General features: G+C 45.2%; 2 protein-coding genes across 3 annotated transcripts; one reads left to right on the top strand and one right to left on the bottom strand.

The window, feature by feature from the left end:
- Positions 1 to 145: 145 nt before the first annotated feature.
- B3GALT9 (beta-1,3-galactosyltransferase 9) lies at positions 146 to 3,151 on the bottom strand. Its single transcript, XM_026686657.2, has 2 exons — positions 2,975 to 3,151; positions 146 to 2,424 (listed from the first exon to the last, which is right to left on the bottom strand). The coding sequence occupies exons 1-2, from the start codon at positions 3,074 to 3,076 to the stop codon at positions 1,315 to 1,317; spliced, it is 1,212 nt and encodes a 403-aa protein (XP_026542442.2). The 5' UTR covers positions 3,077 to 3,151; the 3' UTR covers positions 146 to 1,314.
- Positions 3,152 to 6,344: 3,193 nt separating this feature from the next.
- Positions 6,345 to 16,822, top strand: LOC113424795 (uncharacterized). 2 transcript variants are annotated; one of them, XM_026686658.2, is made up of 8 exons: positions 6,346 to 6,440; positions 7,846 to 7,937; positions 8,670 to 8,853; positions 11,760 to 11,903; positions 12,767 to 12,900; positions 14,873 to 15,081; positions 15,649 to 15,755; positions 16,499 to 16,822. In XM_026686658.2, the coding sequence occupies exons 1-8, from the start codon at positions 6,418 to 6,420 to the stop codon at positions 16,599 to 16,601; spliced, it is 996 nt and encodes a 331-aa protein (XP_026542443.2). In that variant the 5' UTR covers positions 6,346 to 6,417; the 3' UTR covers positions 16,602 to 16,822. The 2 variants fall into 2 exon arrangements, with proteins under 2 accessions (XP_087799981.1, XP_026542443.2); XM_087943855.1 differs by lacking the exon at positions 15,649 to 15,755 and having other exon boundaries at positions 6,345 to 6,440.
- The last annotated feature ends 5,617 nt before the right edge of the window (positions 16,823 to 22,439 follow it).

A 22,439-nucleotide genomic window follows, 5' to 3' on the forward strand; every position in this document is an offset into this window, starting at 1 on the left:
TTTTATAATGGTTGATCACACTGGTGGTTTTACCATGTGGGTTTAAGATTTGTGCAGAGTGACTGATTTTCCATCACATCTGCAGTGTTGTTTTTCTGACGTTCCAATGGCCAGGTCACAAAAAATTTCTCCACACAACTTTACGTAGGGAACAAATACATGGATTTAATCCAGGTTCTGAAAAGCAAGTAGATGGAAGAGTAAAGAATATATCTTACATAAAAGGCTAAACAAATCACAATTTTACAATTTTTCTCCCAGCCTTCATCTGTCCATCTTCCAGCTCTTAAAGTCAACCCCAGAAAAGTATAAATTTATGCTGCCTCACTTCTCGGAGACTAATCCCAACAGTTTCCTCCAAACTAAAAGAGCTTTTCCAGTGCCTAAAAGAGTTAATAAATACATATACACACAAGGTATTTTTCCTTGATTCAGTTCGGACTTAGCACTGTCACTTTTCCTACATACCCGTCTCTAAACAGGGAACAACTTGAAATAGTTTGCATCAAAAAACAATTCAACATGAAGGACCAGAGTCCAATATGCACAATCCAGCTCAGCTTTGTAGGTGTGAAATGCATTGGTGGCTTAATACTTGATTAATTTGGGAAGCAACGAAGTAACAACACAATAGATGAATCTGTGGTTGTAGTAATATTTGAGTAGTTTTCCCTGCCTGCAAAGATTTGTTTTTTTTCTTTCTTGCGTTCTGCTTTGAATTCGATTGTGAAATACAGTTTTGAACTGAAGAAAGTGTAAACGTTGGTATTTGCAATCCGATTTTCAACCCCGTTTTGCTCAAACTACTTTGTTGTATATGTTGGCTCCGAAAAGCTGCTTATTGCGACTTCCTTTCGTTGTGCTTATAAACATCATGTAGAATTAGCCTTTTATAAAAGGGAAAAAAATTAAATACGTACAAAGTCTTCAACTTCTTGTCCAAATGCTGGGCTGCTTCTTACATCAACGGCTTAAAATACAGGTAGTCCTCGCCTTGGGGCCATAATTTTGCAACCTTCTGACAGGAAAGTCAATGGGGAAACCAGATCCACTTAACAACCGCATCACTAATTGAAGAACTGCCGTGATTCGCTTAGCAAAGGCGGCGAGAAACACCGTAAAATGGGGCAAAACCCACTTGAGAAATTTCTCACTTTAGCAGCATAAATCTTGGGCTCTATTGCAGTCATAAGTCAAGGACAACCTCTACATGCAGAGCAACAGACTAATGATACATCGTCACAAGACCCATACGTAAGAGTGGGAGTAAGCCCATGAGAAAGCCAAAACGGAGGTACTATTATTTTGATTCTTCTAATCTGCAAAAGACAGACCCTCTTTCTGAATGGCGTTGACACTGGAATTCTTCAACCCATCCAGATATGTCATGATTTTGCAGGACACCAGCCCATAATAGGTTTCCAGTAACGTGCAATCTTCATCGCTTTCCATCTCCTCCCATTCTTGGAGAAGCTGGCTGGTCTCTGACACAGTCGAAGTGAAAATATATTTATAGCAGCATCGGTTGTACCAGATACGCCTTTCCCCAGAAAACCGGGAGCTGTGGATGGGCACCACGCCAGCTGCCCTTGCACAGACGCCCACGAAAATGCCAGGGGGCAGGGAAGGAGAGACTTCCGCAGAGGTTACGTAGATCTTCCGAGCAACATCCTGCGAGATGACCAAGGCCGTGGCACTGCAGTAGTCAGGATAGTACTGTCCAGGATATTTTCTTAGGGTGGTGAAACTGCCGTTGTGGAATTCTTTGTTGGGAGCGTTTGGATGAATCACCCTCCCAAGATAGATGTCTTCGGGGTGAGTTCTTAAGTTGAGCAAATACTCAGCCAAGGTTTGGAGGTTGGCAAACATGTCCTCGTCTACTTTGAGAATGAACCTGGCCTCAGGGCAATACGTTACGGTCCACTCTATGGCCTCCTTGATCTTCAGTGTCTGATTCTCAGGGGTATCGAGAAAGATTCCTTGGATTAGATCCTGTTGCTGGTCTGATTCCTTGATGACCTCCACTTGAGCGGTAGCTAAAGGTGGCTTGCCCAACACAAACAAGACCAGAGTGGTGTAACCTGGGTTGCGGGTCACGTTGGCCCACGTTTTCCGAATTGCATTGCGCCTGGACAGGTTTTGGGGGCTACTGAAGATGAGAACCAAGAGGAAGATCTCTCGCTTGGAGCAAGCTTCTGGGTTGCTGATCACAAAGGCCTTGGAGATGTTGGTTTTCATGGAGGACATGTCCAGTATGCGGGCTCTTTCCCGAGCTCCGAGGACTTTCGTATCCATGTAAGTGGTAGGAATGGCTTGCAAGAAATACTCCTCCACAAGATCGGCTCCGAAGAGCAAAATGTGGAAAAGGGCCACGTTGAAGAGCATAAAACACCACTGGTGGGTTCGGAGCTTACAGAAAACCAGCTGTTGAAATGGGGAGAAATAAAAATTAGTGCTCGTTTCCTTCAACATTTGTGCTTTTCAGTTCTTGCTGTGGAGTCAGAAATATTGACGAGAGAAGAGAAAAAAGGGGAGGAAAAGAAAAGAGGGAAGAGAAGAAAAAATATTTGTAGCTCAGGGTTGAACTGTGGGCTCCTTAGTGCTTTCTTAGCAGACATTTAGTTACCGAACTAGGTGGCATCCTTGGTTACTTAGCACTGATGATGTTACCTAGTTGGGTAACGAAACGTCTGCAAGAAAACCACCAAGTTCAGAGAGCACCGTGGAGCCCACAATCAGAAACATAATTATTCACGATAACGTGCTTAGATTAAATGTAGATTTGTTTGGCTATGCGCAGTATTTATATAATGCATAGAGAGAAGAGAGACAAGCATGCAGAGACCAGGATATATAAAAGCCGCCTGAATATCAGCAAAATGCACAGCAGGGGGAAAAAACCATTTGATTTTTAAGTAGGATTTAACTCCTCATTTCAATATTGTCACAAGAGCGTTTGGTGCTCAGGACTCACCTGCATGGTCTTTATGGAAATGCCTCTGGAGTTTTTCGAGGTTGTGTGTTGTGCAGCTTTGGATGCCTGGGGAATGTTTTTGCAATTGGAGTAGCACTTCATGTAGAAAAGCAGGTCGAGTTTCTCTTGTGTCAGTTGCCAAGTTCAGCATTCTTTTTTTATTTTATTTTTCCATCCTCTTTTGAACCTGAGCAAAGCCAGTGTAATTCCAGAAGAGGGTGATTATGTTACATGTTGGCACAGGATTTTTAATTTCTGAGTGGACCACAAGAGAGGCTGCAGAGCTACACACTTGAACGAAGGGGGAGTGTGTGTGAGAGAGAGAGAGGGCAGGGGAGGTCCACTTAAAAAGCTGGAGAGCTTAGTTTTGCAAGATCGGTCCCGAGGAGAAGATCGTGGTTTCTGTGAAAGAAAACTATCATCTGTCTGTCTGTCTGTCTGTCTGTCTATCTATCTACCTACCTACCTATCTAATAGAATACAGTAAAGTACAATAAAAATAAGGATAGAATATAAAATAGAATAGAATTAGAATAAGAATATAAAGTAGAATAAGACTAGAATAAGAATTAGAATAGAAAGTAGAATAGAATTAGAATAAGATTAGAAAATAAAATAGAGATTAGAGAATAAGAATAGAATAGAATATGAAGAATAGAAGAATTATTTACAGATCAAGTATGATTGGACACACAAGGAATTCGTCTTCAGTGCATAAGCTCTCGGTGTACATAAAAGGTATAAGTGATAAATCATGATCATAATCATCATAAAATACACTTTTATATATACATAAAAACACCACACATATATAGGATTCAATGTATTGTTCTATTATAAACAACACATTATTCCACTACAAATAAACCCTGTTTATTTATAAAGCCTGCGGGGACCAAGACGGCCGCATTCCTGGCTCAGCACAGGGCGATCCATTGCCTGGCCAAGCATGCCAGCTTCGCCCGGCATGCGGGAGAGATCTCTTTCCACAGGTGCAGAGCGCGGCCTGGCTCACGCAGACCCCGCGGCTGCCCCACAGCTGCTCGTGCGCGTCTTTGACGGTTTCCATTCGCTTGGGGGGAGAGGGGGCTCGGCTGGAGCCAGGCTCAGAGGCACCGAGCCTGCAAGGCGTGCAGAGGGGCGGACGTGACCTGGATACTTTTTAAAACTTGTTAAGTAACCGAGTTCCTTTGTATTTTAATTTGACTTCCTTTTCTCTCTTTTCAAATCACGTTCGGGGCTCATTACAGACTGGAATATAGGGATAGCTTTGTAACATTCTTCAATTGAAAAGATAAACTGGCTGGACATAAGAAAGAAAAAATAAGATAAGAAAAAGTGACAATGCTGGGTCTGAACTGAATCAAGGAAGAAATTCTCTCTCTCTCTCTCTCTCTCTCTCTCTCTCTCTCTCTCTCTCCCTCTCCCTCTCCATGTCTGTCTGTCTATCTCTATCTCTATTTATCTCTCTATCTCCACCCATCCATCCCTCCATTTACTTATCAGGTAAGAAAAAGTGTGTTAGTACCAATTAGGGTCTGGTTTATCTCTTTCATGACCTCTAATCAACCTTTCACCTTACAATTTACGCCCCTGCTGAACGCAGACCTCACTTTAATGAATATTGGGGGATATTGGGGGATGCAAATATGTAACATGTTTGAACACATGCAAGATTCAGCGTAACAGAGCTGGAAGGGACCGTGTAGGTCCTTGTTCCCCTTGCAAGCCCTGGAGGAAAAGAGGGAAAAGAAACCCAAGCTTCATACTCTATATCAAGGCTGAATTGTAAAAGAATAACACAAACACAGAACAGATACAGATTTTCAATGGCAGAAGATACATTTCTGATCGGGTGCATTTCAATGTGATTTTCTAGAAGCAAACTTCTAAAATTGTAACTAAATAGCTCAATTCACTAAACCAGATTTGCAGTGGAATATTGAAAATTAAGATAACATTTATTACAAGCCCAAAGCTCTAAAAGAAATAAAGGAAGGAAACTGACGTTTTCACAAAGGTTCTCCTAAATTTTGGAGTACAGGCAGTCCTCGACTTATGACCACAATTTAGCCCAAACTTTCTGCTGCTAAGCAAGACAGTTCTTAAGTGAATTTTGCCCCATTTTATGACCTTTCTTGCTGCAGTTGTTATGAATGCAACGGGTAAGTCAGTAACCCAAACATCCGACTTCTGATCATGTGACCGCAGGGATGCTGTAACCATGTGAAAAATAAGTCCTAAATCACCTTTTTTGGTGCCGTTGCAACTTTGAACGGTCACTAAAAGAACCTTTGTAAGTCGAGGACTACCTTTATAAGCCTCAGGGACAAGTGGAAAGGCGGAAGGAAAGCGAAGGAGAGGGTGACCAGCAGGAAAGGGGGTGGACTCTATAAGAGTCCAGGTCACAGTGGCTGAAGGACCAGGTTTAAGGGCAGAAATTCTGGAGAAATTCTGTCTTTGTAATCATTAAGAATCAATAAATAGATAGGCTAGCCTGAAGAAAAAAACCCAACATGGTTACTAGGGATCAAGGAGAACTTGATGGTGCATCATCATCATCATCATCATCAGGTGCACCTAAATTTGTTCCTGGGAGAAGCTGCAAATAGTCTCCGTCGACTAAAAGGGCTCAAGAAAATTACGTTCCCCAGATGCCCTTTAAACTCGGTGCAACCATGTCTAACCCACCTCTACTTAACTCAAGCCTACATTTAGTCTAACCAAGGGGAATATCTGTAGCTCAGATCCTTGGTACTCTCTGAGCTTGCTTGTTTTCTTGCAGACATTTCATTACCCTACTAGGTAACGTCATCAGTGTTAAAGAGAGGAGGGAAGGATTGTGGAGTTGCTAGCACTGATAACATTACCTAGTTTGGGTAATAAAATGTCTGCAAGAAAACAAGCAAGCTCCGAGAGCACCAAGGAGCCCTCCTATATTTAATCTCCTCCTCTTTTCTCCTTTCTTTCCTTCCCCCTTCCTTTCCTTTCCATCCTTCCTTCCACAGATGTCTTCAGGAGGTCCAGAAAGTCAACCAGAATCCTGTGATAGCTCTAATCTTTTTAACATCCATTGGAACAGAAGCAGTGGGGTATTGGAGCTCATCCATCCATCCATCTTGAGCTTAACTGCCTCAATGATGCACTGTGAATTCAAGCGTCCAGATGATCTCAAGAGTGCCTCATGAGCCCGGCTTCCCAGTTCTGAGCTGGAATAACATCCCTTCAGCGTCTGGTTACACAGACTCTCATCTCTTCGGAGAAGAACAATGGACTCAAGAGAATCCCACACGTCTCCTCCCTCCCTTGTGGCTTGTGACTCACTGAAGAGGTGCCTGCGGTTTCTATTTCTGGCTCTGGAGTTTGCATATAAGCCTGGGACTTTACATTTGCATCCTGATTGAAGGGCTCAAGCCTCTCCAGAGCATCCCTAAGACGACAGGATGGGCGTCTACGAAGAAAGAGGGTAAGCAAACTCACTTTGCACGCTGGAAAAACTGATCTGCCCCTTTCCCAAAGTTTCTTTTCAAAAGGCAACCTTGGTTTTTCTTTGAAAACATTTCACTTCTCACCCAAGAAGCTTCTTCGGTTCCTTTCTTGGCTTGGAGACCCGTTCATTCCTAGTCCTCATTTTCATGGGTGGGTTGTTGTTGTTTTTAAGTATGGGCAATGGGATGTGTATCTAAATAACTACTGTTTGTGGGTGTTGTTTTTCTTAGCTAAGCCTACAATTGGCGTTTCCCCTGAAGATGGTGGATTTGGAGGGACGGTTTACGAAGGTTTCCTTTTAGCTGCTGCTGTGACCCCTTCCCTCTCCCAAGTCCAGCTCATAGAGCAACGGAATTTCTTTTAGCATCACAACAATCCTGAGAAGTAGGCAGCCCATGTAAAACAGCCCATGGGAAGTTGTTTTAGTGACATGGCTGAAAAACCGGCGATTTATGCCTTCCTTTGCAGAATTTCTGTTTAAGATAGTGAATGTCTTAAATATATATATAAAAAAAGTATACAAAGTACTGCTGGTGGTGACAGGCATGTGCCATTCCCGAGCCACCTTCCAGGGAAGATAGGCAGCGTACAAATTTAATAAATAAATAAAAGGCGTCTTTTGCCTGGGAACATTTGCCAGCTTTCAAGAACCTTTTTGACTTCTTGGTCTAACCCACAGCCCCGGAGCCTCCCATCTAACCAGCTCTAATCCTGGTTTGCTTCCCTACCCAACAACAAGGGCCTTCAAACTTAGCAAGTTTAAGACTTGTGGACTTCAACTCCTAGGATGCCTGAGCTAACATGACTGGAGGAGGAGGAATTCTGGGAATAAAAGTCCACAAGTCTTAAACTTGCCAAGTTTGCCCAACAATGTTAGCCAGGTGCTGCCCTCTGCCAAGATTTTTAAAAATGTGGGTTTTTTTTATATATGGTGAGGCTGAGTGGCAAAATCCTATTAAAAGGCTGCTCAAATATTGTTCCCTGGAGCTTAGCAATGCCCAACTCTGCTGCTGTTCTCCCTTCGTAGAGAAGTTCCCCATCAAGGCAGATGGGATCAGACGGCCCTTCCAAGAAAGGACTAAAATTAGGAAAGCGGGGACCCACAAGCTCCCCTTCCTTTGGGCATGATCAAAACTCCTTTTAGATCTCTTTAAAATAGTTCTCTGCTTGTTGTTCCCTCTTGAGTCAAAGAATCTGGGGAAGGAGGTGTGGAATCGAGCATCCACAGAATTTCCTTCCTTCTGACACCAGGTTCCCTTTGCAGGGGCAAAATTTACATCTCAGAACATAATAGTTCACTTTCCTTTGGAAGATTTCTTAGAGAAGGACAATAATCACCATTTTTATAACGTTAATGATGGTTCAATCTTGGGTTACTGCAGGGAGCAAATCAAACCAAACCAGAAGCTGGTTAGTTGGAGAACCAAGCCAACTTCGTTCAACAGGGGACGTCCCTTAGAGATTCTTTATGCAAGTAAGTATATTGGCTTTTTCTGTATTTCTCTGTGGGAGGAGCTGACCATGTTCTCTTTTCGTGGGTGATGGGTGGAGAAGAAGACCACCCAGGAGCATTTAGAACAAGGTTTTGATATATATTTTTTTGTTTACAAAAGACTAAACCTTTGAAGCATTTATTGTTCATACTTCATCCAAAAAGCTTGCAGAATAATAATAATAATAATAACCACCTATAAAATGACAGGAAATCAATGGAAAAAGGTCAGGTGAGACAGGGAAATCAAAAAGAATAAGGTAAAGGTAAAGGTTCCCCTCCTTGCACATCCGTGCTAGTCGTTTCCGGCTCTAGGGGCCGGTGCTCATCTCCATTACAAAGCCAAAGAAGAGCCAGCGCTGTCCGAAGACGTCTCCGTGGTCGTGTGGCCGGCAGGACTAAACGCCTTTCAAAGGCGCACAGAGGAACAGCTGTTCCCTTCCCACCAAAGGGGTCCCTATTTTCATACTTGCATTTTTACGTGCTTTCGACCTGCTCAGTTGGCAGAAGCTGCTGGGACAAGGAACGGGAGCTCACTCCATGATGCAGCGCCTTAGCCACTGAGCCACCCCGTCCCCTTCATCATAACAACATCATAAGGCAGCAGCAATTCTTCCTGCTGTAAAAGCATCACAGCACTGAGGGATCAATCGAGTGCCTGTTGGAACGAAAGGGCTCAGAGGCCAAGCCTAAATTCACTGCTTTCATTCACAGTTGGGGGAGTCAGCCCTACGGGCCTCCCTGGTGGGGTGGAGCGTTACAACCCCCTGGATCATGAGTGGCAAATCCTGGGCTCGGTCTCGAGGCAGCGGAGTGGCCTTGGGGTGGCTTCCCTTGATGGCTCCATCTATGCAGCAGGCGGCCACGATGGGCTTGTGTGCCTCAATAGCGTTGAGAGGTAAGCGGGTGTGTTGACGGAAGATCATCTACGGATGGTCGATGGCTGCATTCGTCCACTCTTTTTCTAGCCGTTCTCACCCTTTTCTAAAATCTTTGGGGTTTTATGTTGCTCTGTGTTTGTTGGGAGTCATTCTAGTTGGCGGCATCCAATTAAATAAATAAATCCTCCCCCAACTTTTCTTGGCTCCTGTTGGGGAACGGTAGACTATGTTGGGGGTTTGCAAATCCTGGAGGACCAACAGGGAGTGTGTCTAATGCGAGGTGCTCTCTTTTTTTCCCTTCAATCCCGGTTACTTTTTTCTAAGTTGCTTTTCTCTCCTACCTTCTCAGTCTGAATTTGACTGGATTTCAGCTCCCTCTTCTCGACTCCCGTTGTGCTCGCAGGTTTTATGGAGCCTGTGGAGGCGCCACTGGTTGAGTCACTTGCCGTTTCCCCAGCTTGTCAAGAAATGTTTTGCACCATTCCTTTTCCTTGTGAGATGACTAAGATGCTGTTGGTATTTTTATGATGTCTCTTACTTACAAGGCCAGTTCATTGCACAATGACGTCTGTTCCTTAAAAAAGAAAAAAAACAAACCATAAGCACTTCTAATGCTCCGGAGCTACGATTCCTTTCCAAACAGGTGCAAAGCACAAGTTCCTCTCACTTTTAGAGGCTCTGTTCTTCATTTTCAAAGCTGGTGGCCGACAGCTCTCTAGCCTGGCTTAAAGGAAAATGACTTTCCATCAACAGGGGCCAGCAGTGATTTTCTTCTTCTGAAGGTCCTGCTGCCATTAAGCCACACAGACAAGGAGCTTGGGAGAAAAATGCCTTCGGAATGAACTCAACGCCTGAAGTTTAAATATTTTCCATCGGTTAGGCAAAGCGGTGAATTGAGGCTGAAGGCACAGAGGCAGAAGTCTCTGTCAGCTGAGATATATGGCCTTGAGGAATGCCGTTGGCATCCTTGAGGGTCGAGTTCTTAAAATTGGGCAGACAGGGAGGGTGCCTTCCTGGGTTCACTTAACAGATTAACAGAGTTGGAAGGGACCTTGTTGGTCATCCAGTCCAACCCCCACCCACCCACCCAAGCAGGAGATCCTACACTTAATCAAGAATGTGGGAAGAGACTCAGGTAGCTGTTGAAACCCTGGAAAGCAGCTATAGCCACAGCAGAGCAATAGAAAAAGACCCAAACGGGTCAAAAACGGGGGGAAATACCAGCATTTTTTGGAATTGTGCCCTTAAATAGGCAGCTATTTGCATTTTTTTTTCTTTGTGTTTCTAAATGAAAGGTTTCTATTCTTAGGTTTTTTTCTGATGTTATAATTTTTTAGATGTTAACTTTAGCATTTTAATTCTCAAATACCATCTTATATTTTGATGTTGTACGGTGTCCTGCCCAGAGTCCCTCTTTGAGGAAGACGAGCAGTCCAGAAATGTGAAATATAAATATATAGGAGAGAAGCAACCTGGAGCTAAGGAGAAACTTCCTGATATTGAGAATAATGAACCAGCGGAACCCCTTGCCTCCAGAAGTTGTGAATGCTCCAACACTGGGAGTTTCTAAGAAGAGATTGGGCAGCCATCGGTCTGCAATGGGACAGGCCAGGTTTCCTGCCAAGGCAGGGTGGGTGGGGGTTGGACTAGAAGGCCTCCGAGGTCCCTTCCCACTCGGTTCCTGTGTTAATAACATAACATAACAATATAATATAATACAATACGGTACAATACAACGCAACACATGTATACATACCTACACATGGTTTTAAGAGCAATAATAAGAACCAACCCAATCCAAAACAAACTAAAATTCCCGATTGAAATCTGGGATCCTCCCTTCCTGGGTTGTTCTCTTCTCACTGGGACTCCTAGCCGACTTCCTTGGCCCTCCCGCCCTTCCCATGCCAGCCTTCCCCTCAGCAAAGGGCACACAGCTCACAAGGGCCCTTCTTGATTGAGTTCCTTCTCGTTCTCACATCCCTGGGGCCTCTTTTGCACCTTGTCATTCCTGTTAGAGCTGACAGATTACTTCGACGGGTCCCATTACTGCCCTCTCGAGCCCAACTCAACGTCTCCGGCTCATTCGGTAAAGGCTGTTTGTTGGGTGCTGACTTCACTCGCCTGCCAGCTAAATATGATCTTGGTTCAGAGGGGTCGCGTTAATTTTGAGCCCCCGTGTGGCTGCTGGAAGCCACCTTGGGAAATAGGAACTCTTTGTGGAAAGATTAGCCTTGTTCCCCTGCCAAAAACCCACATTAAGAGTTCAGGTAGGCCTCCATTTAAGGCCACAGTGGTTAAGTGAAACATTGGCTGAGCAAGTTCTGCCCCGTTTCTTGCCACGGTTGTTAAGTGAACCACCGCAGTTGATCAGTTAGCAACCCGGTTGTTAAGTGAATCTGGCTTCCCTGTCGACTTTGCTTGTCAGAAGGTGATCGCATGTCCTTGGGACGCAGCAATGGTCATAAGTGTGAAAAAACGGTCATAAGTCCCTTTTTTCAGTGTAACTTTGAACAGTAAGTCAAGGGCTACCTGTAGTTTATGTTTACTCTGCAATTGTGTTGTACAAGTCCTTGCTTTGGGTCAGTTTCCCCTCCTCTTCCTATCATCTTCTTTTAATGACCCCATAATCTCTTGCGGGGGGAGTCTGGGCTACTGAATGGAGCTGACTGTTTATTGGCCGGATGCCCTTCCTGTCACCAATGCGGAGTTTTGTTCAGCAGATACATTCTCGTTGTGCCAGAGAGAGAAATATCTGCCTTTACCAGGGATTGAATTCGCAGCCTCCTGATTGTGAGGCGAGCGAGAGCTCCACTTCTAGGCCACCACACCACTCTTCCCCTCCTCTTTCTGGGGGGGACAGGGACACTTGCCCTCCTCCCATGCCCAGAACCTGCCCTCCAACTTTCTTCTTCCCTGCTAGGTATGTGCCCGAAATCAATGAGTGGAAGAGAAACGTCGCCCCTCTGAGTGAACCCAAGCAAGATGTAGCTATGGCAGAACTCGGCGGTTACTTATATTGTGCCGGTGGTTTTGATGGGCTGGTTTGCCTCAACACGTTGGAAAGGTAAGCCCAGTTGTGATGCTGATTTGAGGCCGTGCTGTAGTAGCTAATATCTATGGTTGATAGAGTTTTACCTCCCGCAAAGTTAAATAGAAATAGATTGATGTAACATCTAGAGGGAGATGGCGCTGGAGTCAATCATCTTGGGAAGTTTATAGGAGAGAGAGGGGGTGGGGAGGAAGAGAAGGGGAAAGAAGATATGGAGAAAGGGGAGAAGGAGGAGGGTAAAGGATGAATGGAGGAAGAGGAGGAGGAGGAAGATATGGAGAAGAGGAGGAGAAAAAAATACAAACAAGAGAAGTCCAGTCTGTTATCTCAATCCATTCTCTCAAAAACGGCAACTCAGCCCAGGTGGTGAGAAACGTAGGGAGAAGCCATTCCAATTATTCCCTCTTCGGGAACTTCCTTTCAGCTGCAGGGCAGCTACAGTCGTCGGCCATTCTCCTTGCGCTTCCCAAGCCGCTTGGGATGTGCAGGGCAGTCCAGAGCCACGGGAGAGGGAGGCTCTTCCCCAGAGGGCAAAGGGGCAGCAGAACCTGGAATGCCTGGGGGGCAGGAAGGGGGGCAAAGACAGTTCACGGAGGATTTCCATTGTTCATGGCAGGTCGTTGCTTTAGCTTGGCAAGATTCGGTCGGCAGGCAAACAGCAATAAAGGAATTACTCAGAAACAATTCCACCTGTCCTTCTTGGGGCCTGACAATTCTGTATTCAGCATGAAGGCCTCTTACTGAGAATTGTGGGTTTCTTGGTCTTCTTGACTGGCTGCCTAGGACTTGAGGAGCACCGCCTGGAAGAAGCACACTCTACACCTGAACTGCCGTTTTGCAAAATCACCTACTTTCTCACCATGGCTAATTCCTTCCAGATACGACCCTGCTCTGGACAGATGGCAGAAGTTGGCACCTATGATGTGTCGTCGGAAAGGCTTGGGCTTGGCCGTACTGGATGGATGTTTATATGCTGTTGGGGGCTCCGATGGATATTCTCCCTTATGCTCAGGTATATCCTGGCTGCAGGCTAAATTAGCTCTGGTTCTATGTTAGAATAACCAGAATAATCGAATTGGAAGGGACTTTAGAAGTTGTCTAACATTTCAGGGAAATGGTTCGCCAACCTCTTCTTAAAAACCTCCAGTGTTGAAGCACCCATAACTTCTGGAGGCAGATTGTCTCACCAATCCATTGTTCTCACTCGCCCTCATTACTTGAATTCTCTTTCAAACTTTCCAGTTTCTCTCTCTCTGAGCTGTAGCCGGTGCAGCATCGACTAAGATGTCCTACAGTGCATTTTCTGTCTCAAAAATGACAGGAAATAATTTCCCTGTTTTTTTGTGGGGGTTTTTGGCATTTGTGACAGGAAAGAGAAAGGTGAAAATAATTGGTGGGTTGGGAACCAATTTGTTACATAGTTTTGGAAGTGTTTTATATAGTCTCCTGTATCTTTGCATCTCTCTCTCCCTCCCTCCCTCCCTCCCTCCCCCCCCTCTCTCTCTGTGTTCCCCTCACGCAAACATTAAAAATAGAAAATGATTATATGTATCTGTGACGTTAATTGAAATCCAAGCTTCTGACTGATGGGATTCTGTGGGCCGGGAGTGTTGAAGGGTGGAAAAAATGCTTTCCAAGTTCTGATCCTGCTTGGTTTGCAGGAGCGTGCATGGCTGGGTAATTATTATATTAAATTAATTAACGAAAGAACTTAGATCAGGCAATTAGTTAACAAAAACACGCCTACTCTTGTATTCACAAATGCTGTACAATGTCAAAATAGATAAATGTGATACTTAAAGGATAAGCGGTGATAAAAAGAAGTATGGAAAATGACCTGATAGACAGAATGACTGCAGGATAATTTGACCTTAATATGTTTCAAAAGTAATTTTCCTTGCCTCTTCAACAGAAAAAATATATATCAAATAACTCCAGTTATATAGAAGTCCAGTGTGGCCAAACAGCTGTTTTAGCCAACTGCAGAATGCAAAAGATGATAATTGGGTTCAAGTGGTGAATTGATTCCTCAGTTTGACACATGAATGGGTATCAATTCGAAATAGAAAATTATTGATCCCAGAGACTCCAGACATAGCCAAGAGGAACATATGAGTCAATATGTGACAAACAGCAATTGATCTGGTTTTATTAATTGTGTTATTGAATTCAACTCACAATTATGGAAATCATAGAACAGGAACGTAACAGCTGAGTTAATCCTCTTCCTTCTGAATTTCATCTCCAACATTCAATACCACTTTAGTGTTAATACCACTTTATAATCCCTGGGTAAAACCATACTGCATCCAGTTTTGCTCATCACGATGTAAAAAAGATGTTGAGACTCTAGAAAGAGTGCAGAAAAGAGCCACAAAGATGATCAGGGGATTGGAGGCTGAAACATATGAAGAACGGTTGCAGGAATTTCATTAAACATGTCTAGTTTAAAGAAGAGAAGGACTAGGGGGGCCATGATAGCAGCCTTCCCACATTTGAGCCCCAAAGAAGAGGGAGTCAAGCTATTCTCCAAAGCGCCTGGAGGCAGAACAAGAAGCCCTGGGTGGAAACTAACCAAGGAGGGAAGCAACCTAGAACTAAGGAGGAATTTCCTGACAGAGGGAACAGTTAGCCGCAATTAATGATTTGCCTTCAGAAGCTGTGGGTGTTCCATCCCTGGAGGTTTTTTAAGAAGAGACTGGACAACCATATGTCCAGAAGGGTATAGGCTCTCCTGCTTGAGCAGGGGGTTGGACTAGGAGACCTCTAGGGTCCCTTCCAACTCTGTTATTCATTTAATAGGAGTCTATACCACCCACTTCCTGTTTAAAAGCAGGCTAGTCCTTTCAGGCTCTTTTACACATAACGCTTACCTTTTAGGACACAAAGGGTCCCTTTCTGCTTTGGAAACAATTTAATGTGCTAACTTGGCATCTTTTGACACGATCCGAAGCCAAGGCTCTTTAACCCCCTTCCTCTTTCAGTCGAGCGCTACAATCCCACCGAAGACCGGTGGGCCGCCTGCCCTCCGCTCCGCAGCTGTCGTGAAAACCTGGGCTGCGTTGCGTTGCAAGGCAAGATCTATGCCGTCGGTGGGCAGGATGAACTGACCGAACTCTGCACCGCTGAGCGCTTTGATCCCCTCATCAACCGATGGACGCCTGTGAGGCCCATGAGGTCCAAGAGGAGCAAGGTAAGGAGAGCCGGGTCCAGGCAGGAAACAGACAGAAAATGGGACGACCGAACACAAAGAGAAATCTATGATTTTTAACTTGTTATTATTATTATCATCATCATCATCATCTTTTAACGACCCCATAATCCCTTGCGGGATGGAGTCTGGGCAACTGAACGGAGCCAGCAGAGTGTTTACTGGCTGGATGCCCTTCCTGTCACCAATGCGGAGTTTTGTTTAGTGGATATATTCTCAACGTGCCCAGAGAGAGAAATATCTGCCTCTACCCAGAATCGAACTCACAGCCTCTTGATTGTGAGGCGAGAGCTGTACCTCTAGACTACCACACCACTCCAACTGTTGCTATTATCCATATTATCAAATTTATTTGCTGTTCATCTCGCAGTTCAAAGCGACTCGGAGCAGTTCTAGTTCGTTTCCCCATTTGGGGACCTTTTTTTTCTTTATGGACTGGGCAGACGAGCAAATTTCCATCCGCCATCTGTCTCCTGGCCCAGAGAAGAGAGGTTAAATCAGGTTGACTTAGAAAACACTTCTGCCCCTTTTCCACTGGTTGGTCTGCAGGTTAGCCTTGCTGCTATCCATGGGCAACTCCTGGCCATCGGGGGCTACGACGGCATCGTTCACGTTTCGACGGTGGAAGCCTTCGATCTGGACCTCAATGCATGGAGGTAGTCTTGGTATCCCTTTTGCGGAGATGCTTCATCAGGGTGGTTGTGTGTGTGTGTGTTTTCTGAATGGCACCTTCTCATTCTGTTATTTTTTGCTCTGTCGCTCATCATCCAGAGCCTGCAGGTTGGGGATGAGTTGGAAAAACTGGGAAACAAATCCAATAGAAAGGGGGAAAGATCATTAATCTCTCGTACAGGTGGTCCTCGGCTTAGAACCACAATCGGGACCAAAATTTATTTATCTAAGCAAGGCAGTTGTGCCAGATTTAATGGCCTTTTTACGACCTACCCATCTAGGTAGCATCTTCAGAGCGATAAGGCAGAAAGAGCAAACCCATTCTCTTCTAAGCACTGATGATGTTCCCTAGCTGGGTAATGAAATGTCTGCAAGAAAACAGCCAAACTCAAACAGCACCAAGGACCCACAAATTCATTGTCATTGTCATAGTCATTCTCCTCCTCCTCCTCCTCTTCCTCTTCCTCTTCCTCCTCTTCCTCCAACCACACTCCCTTCTAGCACTGATGATGTTCCCTAGTTGGTCATGAAACGTCTGCAAGAAAACCACCAAGCTCAGAGAGCACCAAAGACCCCCACAGTTCAACCCTGAGCTACCAATATTTTTGTCTATTGGTACCTATGTGAGTTCTAGATGTCCATCTTCAATGTATGGACCACTGTTATGTGAAACAACACACAACAGGCTTCTGGAAATTAACACTGCCCCTCATTCCTTCCGTTGCAGAAGTTTTGGGAACATGAAGAGGCGTCACCCAGGTGGAGGCGTCACCGTGATCCAAATGGCCCCTGAAGATGCGGAATCCTTGAAGTCTCCTTGGAGCAGATAATCAGAAGATAAACAAGAACTAGTTCTAGATTCCGATTAGGTAGGGTGAGTTCTTTAGCTAGATCTGAGCTGCCGCAGGACGAAGGAGCTGTACATCCATACTTGAAATAAGATTATTTATGTTATTCGTTCACTTTTCTATAGCCGTCCATCTCAGTCCAGCTGATTCTGGACAGTGAACAATTTCACAACCCTTAATACACTAAATTGAAAAATCGAAGTATGGAGATGCTATTGCTTGCTCCACTATTTATTTTCAGGGTTGGGATCTCCTTGGATCCTGACCTAATATTTTCACCAGTGCCTTCCCAATTGCACCACCAAAACTCAGAAAAAGAAAAAGCTGGCAAGTAGCATAGGTTGGGCCCTTTGCCCAAGTGGTGACTCTACTTCGCACAAGTAGGATCATGAACTCTCTGAGGAGGCCTTTCGTCAGAGGCACATCTTCAGCTTGCGAGATTGTCCCTCCATCCCCCCTTGGCTCACGTCCTCCTGGAAAGGGCCTGCCAGAAGATGCCTCCCCGCAAGGACCCCTGAAAGGGCGAGAGAAGCTTGAAGCCAGGAGAATAAAGTGTTGACAGATGCCAGTCAACCAAATGGATTTCCACTGTCAGCACATGCCAGAAATACAAACCGGGAGGGAAAAACCCCCAAAACAGATGTATAGAAAAGGGGAGGGAGAGATATGGAATTGTGCCAGGAATCCTTGAGCGAGGAAACCCTTGAGATTCCCTGGAATTTAATCCCAAATAAACGATGTACAGCCACAGCTGCCCTTGGTGACTTGCTCATTTTTACTTCGATGGGTATTTCATTAAGTAATTCCAGAACTGTAAGAAATACCTAATGATTCTCCTGCTTGAGAAGGGGGTTGGGCTAGAGGACCTCCAAGGTCCATTCCAACTCTGTTATTAAGCCATTCGAAAAGACTAGGAAAATAAACCAAGTTACGAGTTTCTGAATGAGCAGTAACTGTTATGTTCCCCTGTCTTCCCCAAATGAGCATTTTGCAGTCCAACAGCATCTATTTTCTTCCCTGGGTAGGTTTGAAAGCTCCTCTCGCTGAGATAATTATTTTAAAAGGGAACACTTTGAAAAAACTTTATGGCTTCTCTGCTGCTGGGGCTGCGTTGATTTATTCTCCTGTTCTTGAGTGTTGACGATTCTGGCCAAGGCTTCAATGCATCAGGCGGAGTCCCATTTATTGGCAAAGCCGGTGAATTTTTCACGATCACCCAAGTGACGGAGGGTGTTTTCAAGGTGAAAAGAAGTGAATAATGTGGCTGTCCTTAATCCCATAACTGTGATTTTTAAAAGCTGCTTTTTCTGAGTGGAGTAAATGCGTAGGAGGCATCGGGGTTGGATGCACATTTGAAGCCGATGTTGAATGAGGTCGTCTGTTTCTCCCCATTATCTCCTTATTCTCTCTCTGTATCTTCGGCTTTCTCGTCTTCCTCTTCTCAACTTTACTGTCAATCAGTCTATCTATGTCTGTCTGTCTGCCTCCCTCTCTTATCAATCCATTCTCCCATCCATCTGCCTGCTTGACTTTTCATCCATTTCTCCATTTTTCCATCCCTCCATCCATCATTATTATCTTTCTGTCTGTGTCTGTCTGTCCATCCATCCATCCATCATTATCTATCTATTCATCATTGTCTGCCTTTCTGTCTGCCTCTCTCTCTCTCTCTCCCCTCCTCTAACCAACTGTCTGTCTGTCTATCCCTGTCTGTCTGTCTGTCTGTCTGTCTGTCTGTCTGTCTGTCTGTCTGTCTGTCTATCTATCTATCTATCTATCTATCTATCTATCTCTCTATCCCATCTATCTATCTCTCTATCCCCCATCTATTTGTCTGTCTGTCTGTCTGTCTGTCTGTCTGTCTGTCTGTCTGTCTATCTATCTATCTATCTATCTATCTATCTATCTATCTATCTATCTATCTATCTATCTATCTATCATCTACATCTATCTATCTATCTATCACCTATCCAACTGTGTGTCTGTCTGTCTGTCTCTATCTATCTATCCATCTGTCTTCCCAACTGTCCATCTGAATGTCACCCATCTCTGTTCTCCATTTTACTATCCATCCATCTTTATCCTTCCATGTTATCTATACATTCTCTCTCTCTCTCTGAAGTAAGACATATAAAAACCAATAATTATTCATACACACACACACACACTCAGCTCTCATTAACACACTTCGTGTGCACGCACACACACACACACACACACACACACACACAGGCACCCCAGGCAAAGGAGAGACATGTAAATGTTCCTTCTCCCACCCCACAAAAGGCCGGGGGGGCGTTGCGGCCCCCAGATCTTAAGGCTCTTCCCCCCCCCCCCCCGCTTGAGCGCTGCAAGGAAAGCCCATTCCTGTCCTCTCCCGCTTTCCTTGCTCGGCCGCAAGGTGGCGCCAGAAGACAAGGAGCCGCTCCTGCTCTGGGGATCATTTTGGCAAAGTGGCAGCCGGGCAGCAGCCTCTCCTCCTCCTCCTCCTCCTCTCCTCCTCCTCCTCCTCCTCCTCCTCCTCCTCCTCCTCCTCCTCCTCCTCCTCCCTGAACCTTCAGTGGAGCCGTTTGGAGAGAGGGCGACCTCCCTCAACCTCCGCCCCTCCATCCTGGCAGCGATGGTGAGTGATGGAGAGGTAAGCCCCCTGCCCTCCCCAGAATGTGGCCACGATCCTGCTCTGTCTACAAAGGCAGAGATCCGTGGTTGTCCTCACAGCCCAATCCCAGTTAAAACCTCCCGGGGGCTTTTGGCAGGCGATGGGTGAACCGCAAGAGGCTTGGCTGGGGCAGCTGGCATTGAGCCTCAGAGCCCCACCGTGGGTGGAAAGACGCCGCCTCGGGGCAGCTGCTCAGCTCTGGACCTTGTCCAGGGGAGCCCACCCCAGACCCCCGCCGTGATGTCTTCGGAGGAGAGTCCTGGTCCACCCAGAGGCTGCCACCCCGCTGGCCAGGATGCCAGGCCGGGAGCCCAGCCCAGCCCAGGATGCTATGCCAACCAGACTTTGGCCTGGATGATGACCACAGGCAAAGGTCAGTGGCAAAAGAGGAGCAGGCGTGACCGGCTTCGTCTCGCCGGATTGAAATCCTGCATTGGGTTGAATCATAGAATTAACAGAGTTGGGAGGGACCTTGGAGGTCATCTAGTCCATCCAGTCTATTCCAAATATCTGCCTCTACCTAGGATCAAACTCGCAGCCTCCTGATTGTGAGGCGAGAGCTGCACCTCTAGGCCGCCGGAGCTGAGGGCCCCAACTGGGTGGGCTCCTAAAGGATCTGATTTCTACCCCACCCCCCAAGCTTCCAAACTCCTGTAACTAACTCAGAGGACCAGGAAGGTGGCAGCTGCTGAGATTTGACCCACCCAGGTTAAGCAGGCTGTGCGAACACCACGCAAAATGCTCCCCCAGCAGAAGGGAGTAGCGGTTATTCCTAAACGTGGTTTGTTTGAGCCTGGCAGGATTTAATGGTTGAGTGAAAGAGTTGGCAGAGCAGCAGCTTCCTTAGAGGGAAGGCCAACTGTGGTTGGCAGAAACTGGCTCCGATCCTTCGGTCGGTCTTCCGGATGCAGCGAGGGTCACCGTAAGCATCCACGGGAGTGGTTGGGCTCAAAAATTAAAAGGGTGGCTGCAATCATGCAAATGCAGCTCTACATCTTTCTTTTTCTTTTATTTATTGTTTTGAATAGAATAGAATAGCATAGCATAGCATAGCATAGCATAGCATAGCATAGCATAGCATAGCATAGCATAGCATAGAATAGAATAGAATAGAATAGAATAGAATAGAATAGAATAATAATGGAATGGAATGGAATGGAATGGAATGGAATGGAATAGAATGGAATAGAATAAGGAATGGAATGGAATGGAATGGAATAGAATAAGAGTAGAGTCCTGCCTTCTGATGGATGATTGAGAATCTCTGCAGACTTTTAACTGAAAGAAATGGGGATGAGAAGTAGGTGTAGATTGTCCAAACAGCAATAGATCTGCAATAGCAGCAGAGGCACACAAATTGCACAAACGGAACCCACAAGGAGGGCCTAGAATTAACGTTAAACCGGAAAAATCCAGAGTCCCAAGGCTTAAAGTCTCCGAACTTCCAACCTTCCAAAGAAACACAAATGACTCTGACCAGATAACCCAGTTCCAAAGTCTTGCTTTGGCAATCAGGAATATACAGATTAAAACTTCCTCTTGGGCACAGAGAGCGGACTTTAGAGCCAAAGGCCACCCCTCACCTTTCCCCAGAGCTTCTCCAAGAAAGGGATTTTTGAAGGATGGGGCAGAGGAACAAATTAGCTACACCAGCGTAAAAAGCCACTGTAAAACAGTTCCGGGGCAGTTCTCCTGTCTTTTCCAAGCCTTTGGAGGGGTTGCTTTTGATGGGCTGAGCTGGGAAGGGAAAACATGACAGGGCTTAAAGTAATAAAGCAAATGCAAGATCGGCTACCAAACAGGTGGAAAGTTTTGCGGGAAGCCAACTGCCATTCCTGGTTAGCTCCTTCCAGCAAGTACCACTTACCCTCCTTTCTTAGGAACCAACAGTGGCTCTTAACATAAACGTTTATCCTCCGTTTGAAAAGGCGTCAGAGAGAAGAATGTCAGAAATCAGGGACAAAATGAATCTGATATAGGGCAGAACCATTCCCCGTAGTCATAATTAGCCTGGAAGGGACCTTGGAGGTCTTCTAGTCCAACCCTTTGCCCCAAGCAGGGGTCCTTATATCATCTCAGTCTTCCTAGAATCAGAATCATTAAGCTGGAAGGGACCTTGGAGGTCTTCTAGTCCAACCCACTCCTAGGATGGATCAGAACTTTTCAATCTCCAGCTTTTAAAAAAAGAGAAAGAGAAAAGATGAAGGATTTCTTTTTTTTTGGGGGATTGCCAGAGTGGGCTAAGGAAACATATTTAAGTTTTCTCTCCCTAGATCTGTTTCTAGGAGAAAATTCATGGAGGCGTCATTATTAACTACAGTGGTGGTAATCTCCGTCTCCCGTAATGAACCCTCTACTTAAAGGAGAGAGAGAGAGAGAGAGAGAGCGGATGATTGAAGGAGAGGAAGGGGGCAGAGGGAGAAAGCTGTAAGGGATGAGTTTCAAATTCCTTAGTAATTGATAAGCTCCTGTCCCCATGAATCTGTAATGCACAGCTTGTAACTTTCATGTATTTAATGAGCAACAAGATGTTTTTTTTTTCTTCTTTACATTAGACAGCGAACATTCTGGAGCTGTCGTGAGCAAACAGTACTCTAAAGCTAATTTAAAGCAACCAGTTAATGCTTGTATTTGATTGAGGGTTGGGGGAGAAGCGGGGATCACAATACAGAATCAGAATGGAGAATGGAAGGGACCCTGGAGGTCTTCTAGTCCAGCCCCCCACTCAAGCAGGAGACCCTATGCCATTCCAGACAAGTGGCTGTCCAGTCTCTTCTTGAAAACCTCCAGTGATGAAGTACCTACAACTTCTGTTCCTCTGGTCAATTGTTCCCACTGTCAGGAATTTCCTCCTTAATTCCAGGTTGCTTCTCTCTTGATCAGTTTCCCTCTGTTGCTTCTTGTCCTGCCTTCAGGGGCTTTGGAGAATAGCTTGACCCCCTAATAATAATAATAATAATAATAATAATAATAATTAATAATAATAATAATAATAATAATAATAATAATAACAACAACAACAACAACAACAACAACAGCTGTTTTTGCCTTGCACCTGATTCTTTGCATCCAGCCCAATATCGCAACTCTGACGGGTCTCTACTGCCAGCTAACCTTGCTCCAATTTTTTTTTTGCAATCTTCCAACTGGGATTTGCTAAT

This window comes from Notechis scutatus, chromosome 15 (genome assembly GCF_049901735.1).
Source record: "Notechis scutatus isolate UNSWTSFEM ecotype Mainland chromosome 15, rNotScu1.2, whole genome shotgun sequence".
Taxonomy (NCBI): domain Eukaryota; kingdom Metazoa; phylum Chordata; class Lepidosauria; order Squamata; family Elapidae; genus Notechis; species Notechis scutatus.

Excerpts from the sequence above, each read along its gene's own strand:
- LOC113424795 (XM_026686658.2), top strand. The coding sequence starts at position 6,418 with ATGGGCGTCTACGAAGAAAGAGG. Across the intron at positions 8,854-11,759 it reads TGCCTCAATAGCGTTGAGAG|GTATGTGCCCGAAATCAATG; the intron begins GTAAGCGGGTGT and ends CTTCCCTGCTAG. Across the intron at positions 12,901-14,872 it reads ATATTCTCCCTTATGCTCAG|TCGAGCGCTACAATCCCACC; the intron begins GTATATCCTGGC and ends TTCCTCTTTCAG.
- B3GALT9 (XM_026686657.2), bottom strand. The coding sequence starts at position 3,076 with ATGAAGTGCTACTCCAATTGCAAAAACATTCCCCAGGCATCCAAAGCT. Across the intron at positions 2,425-2,974 it reads TTTCCATAAAGACCATGCAG|CTGGTTTTCTGTAAGCTCCG; the intron begins GTGAGTCCTGAG and ends CCATTTCAACAG.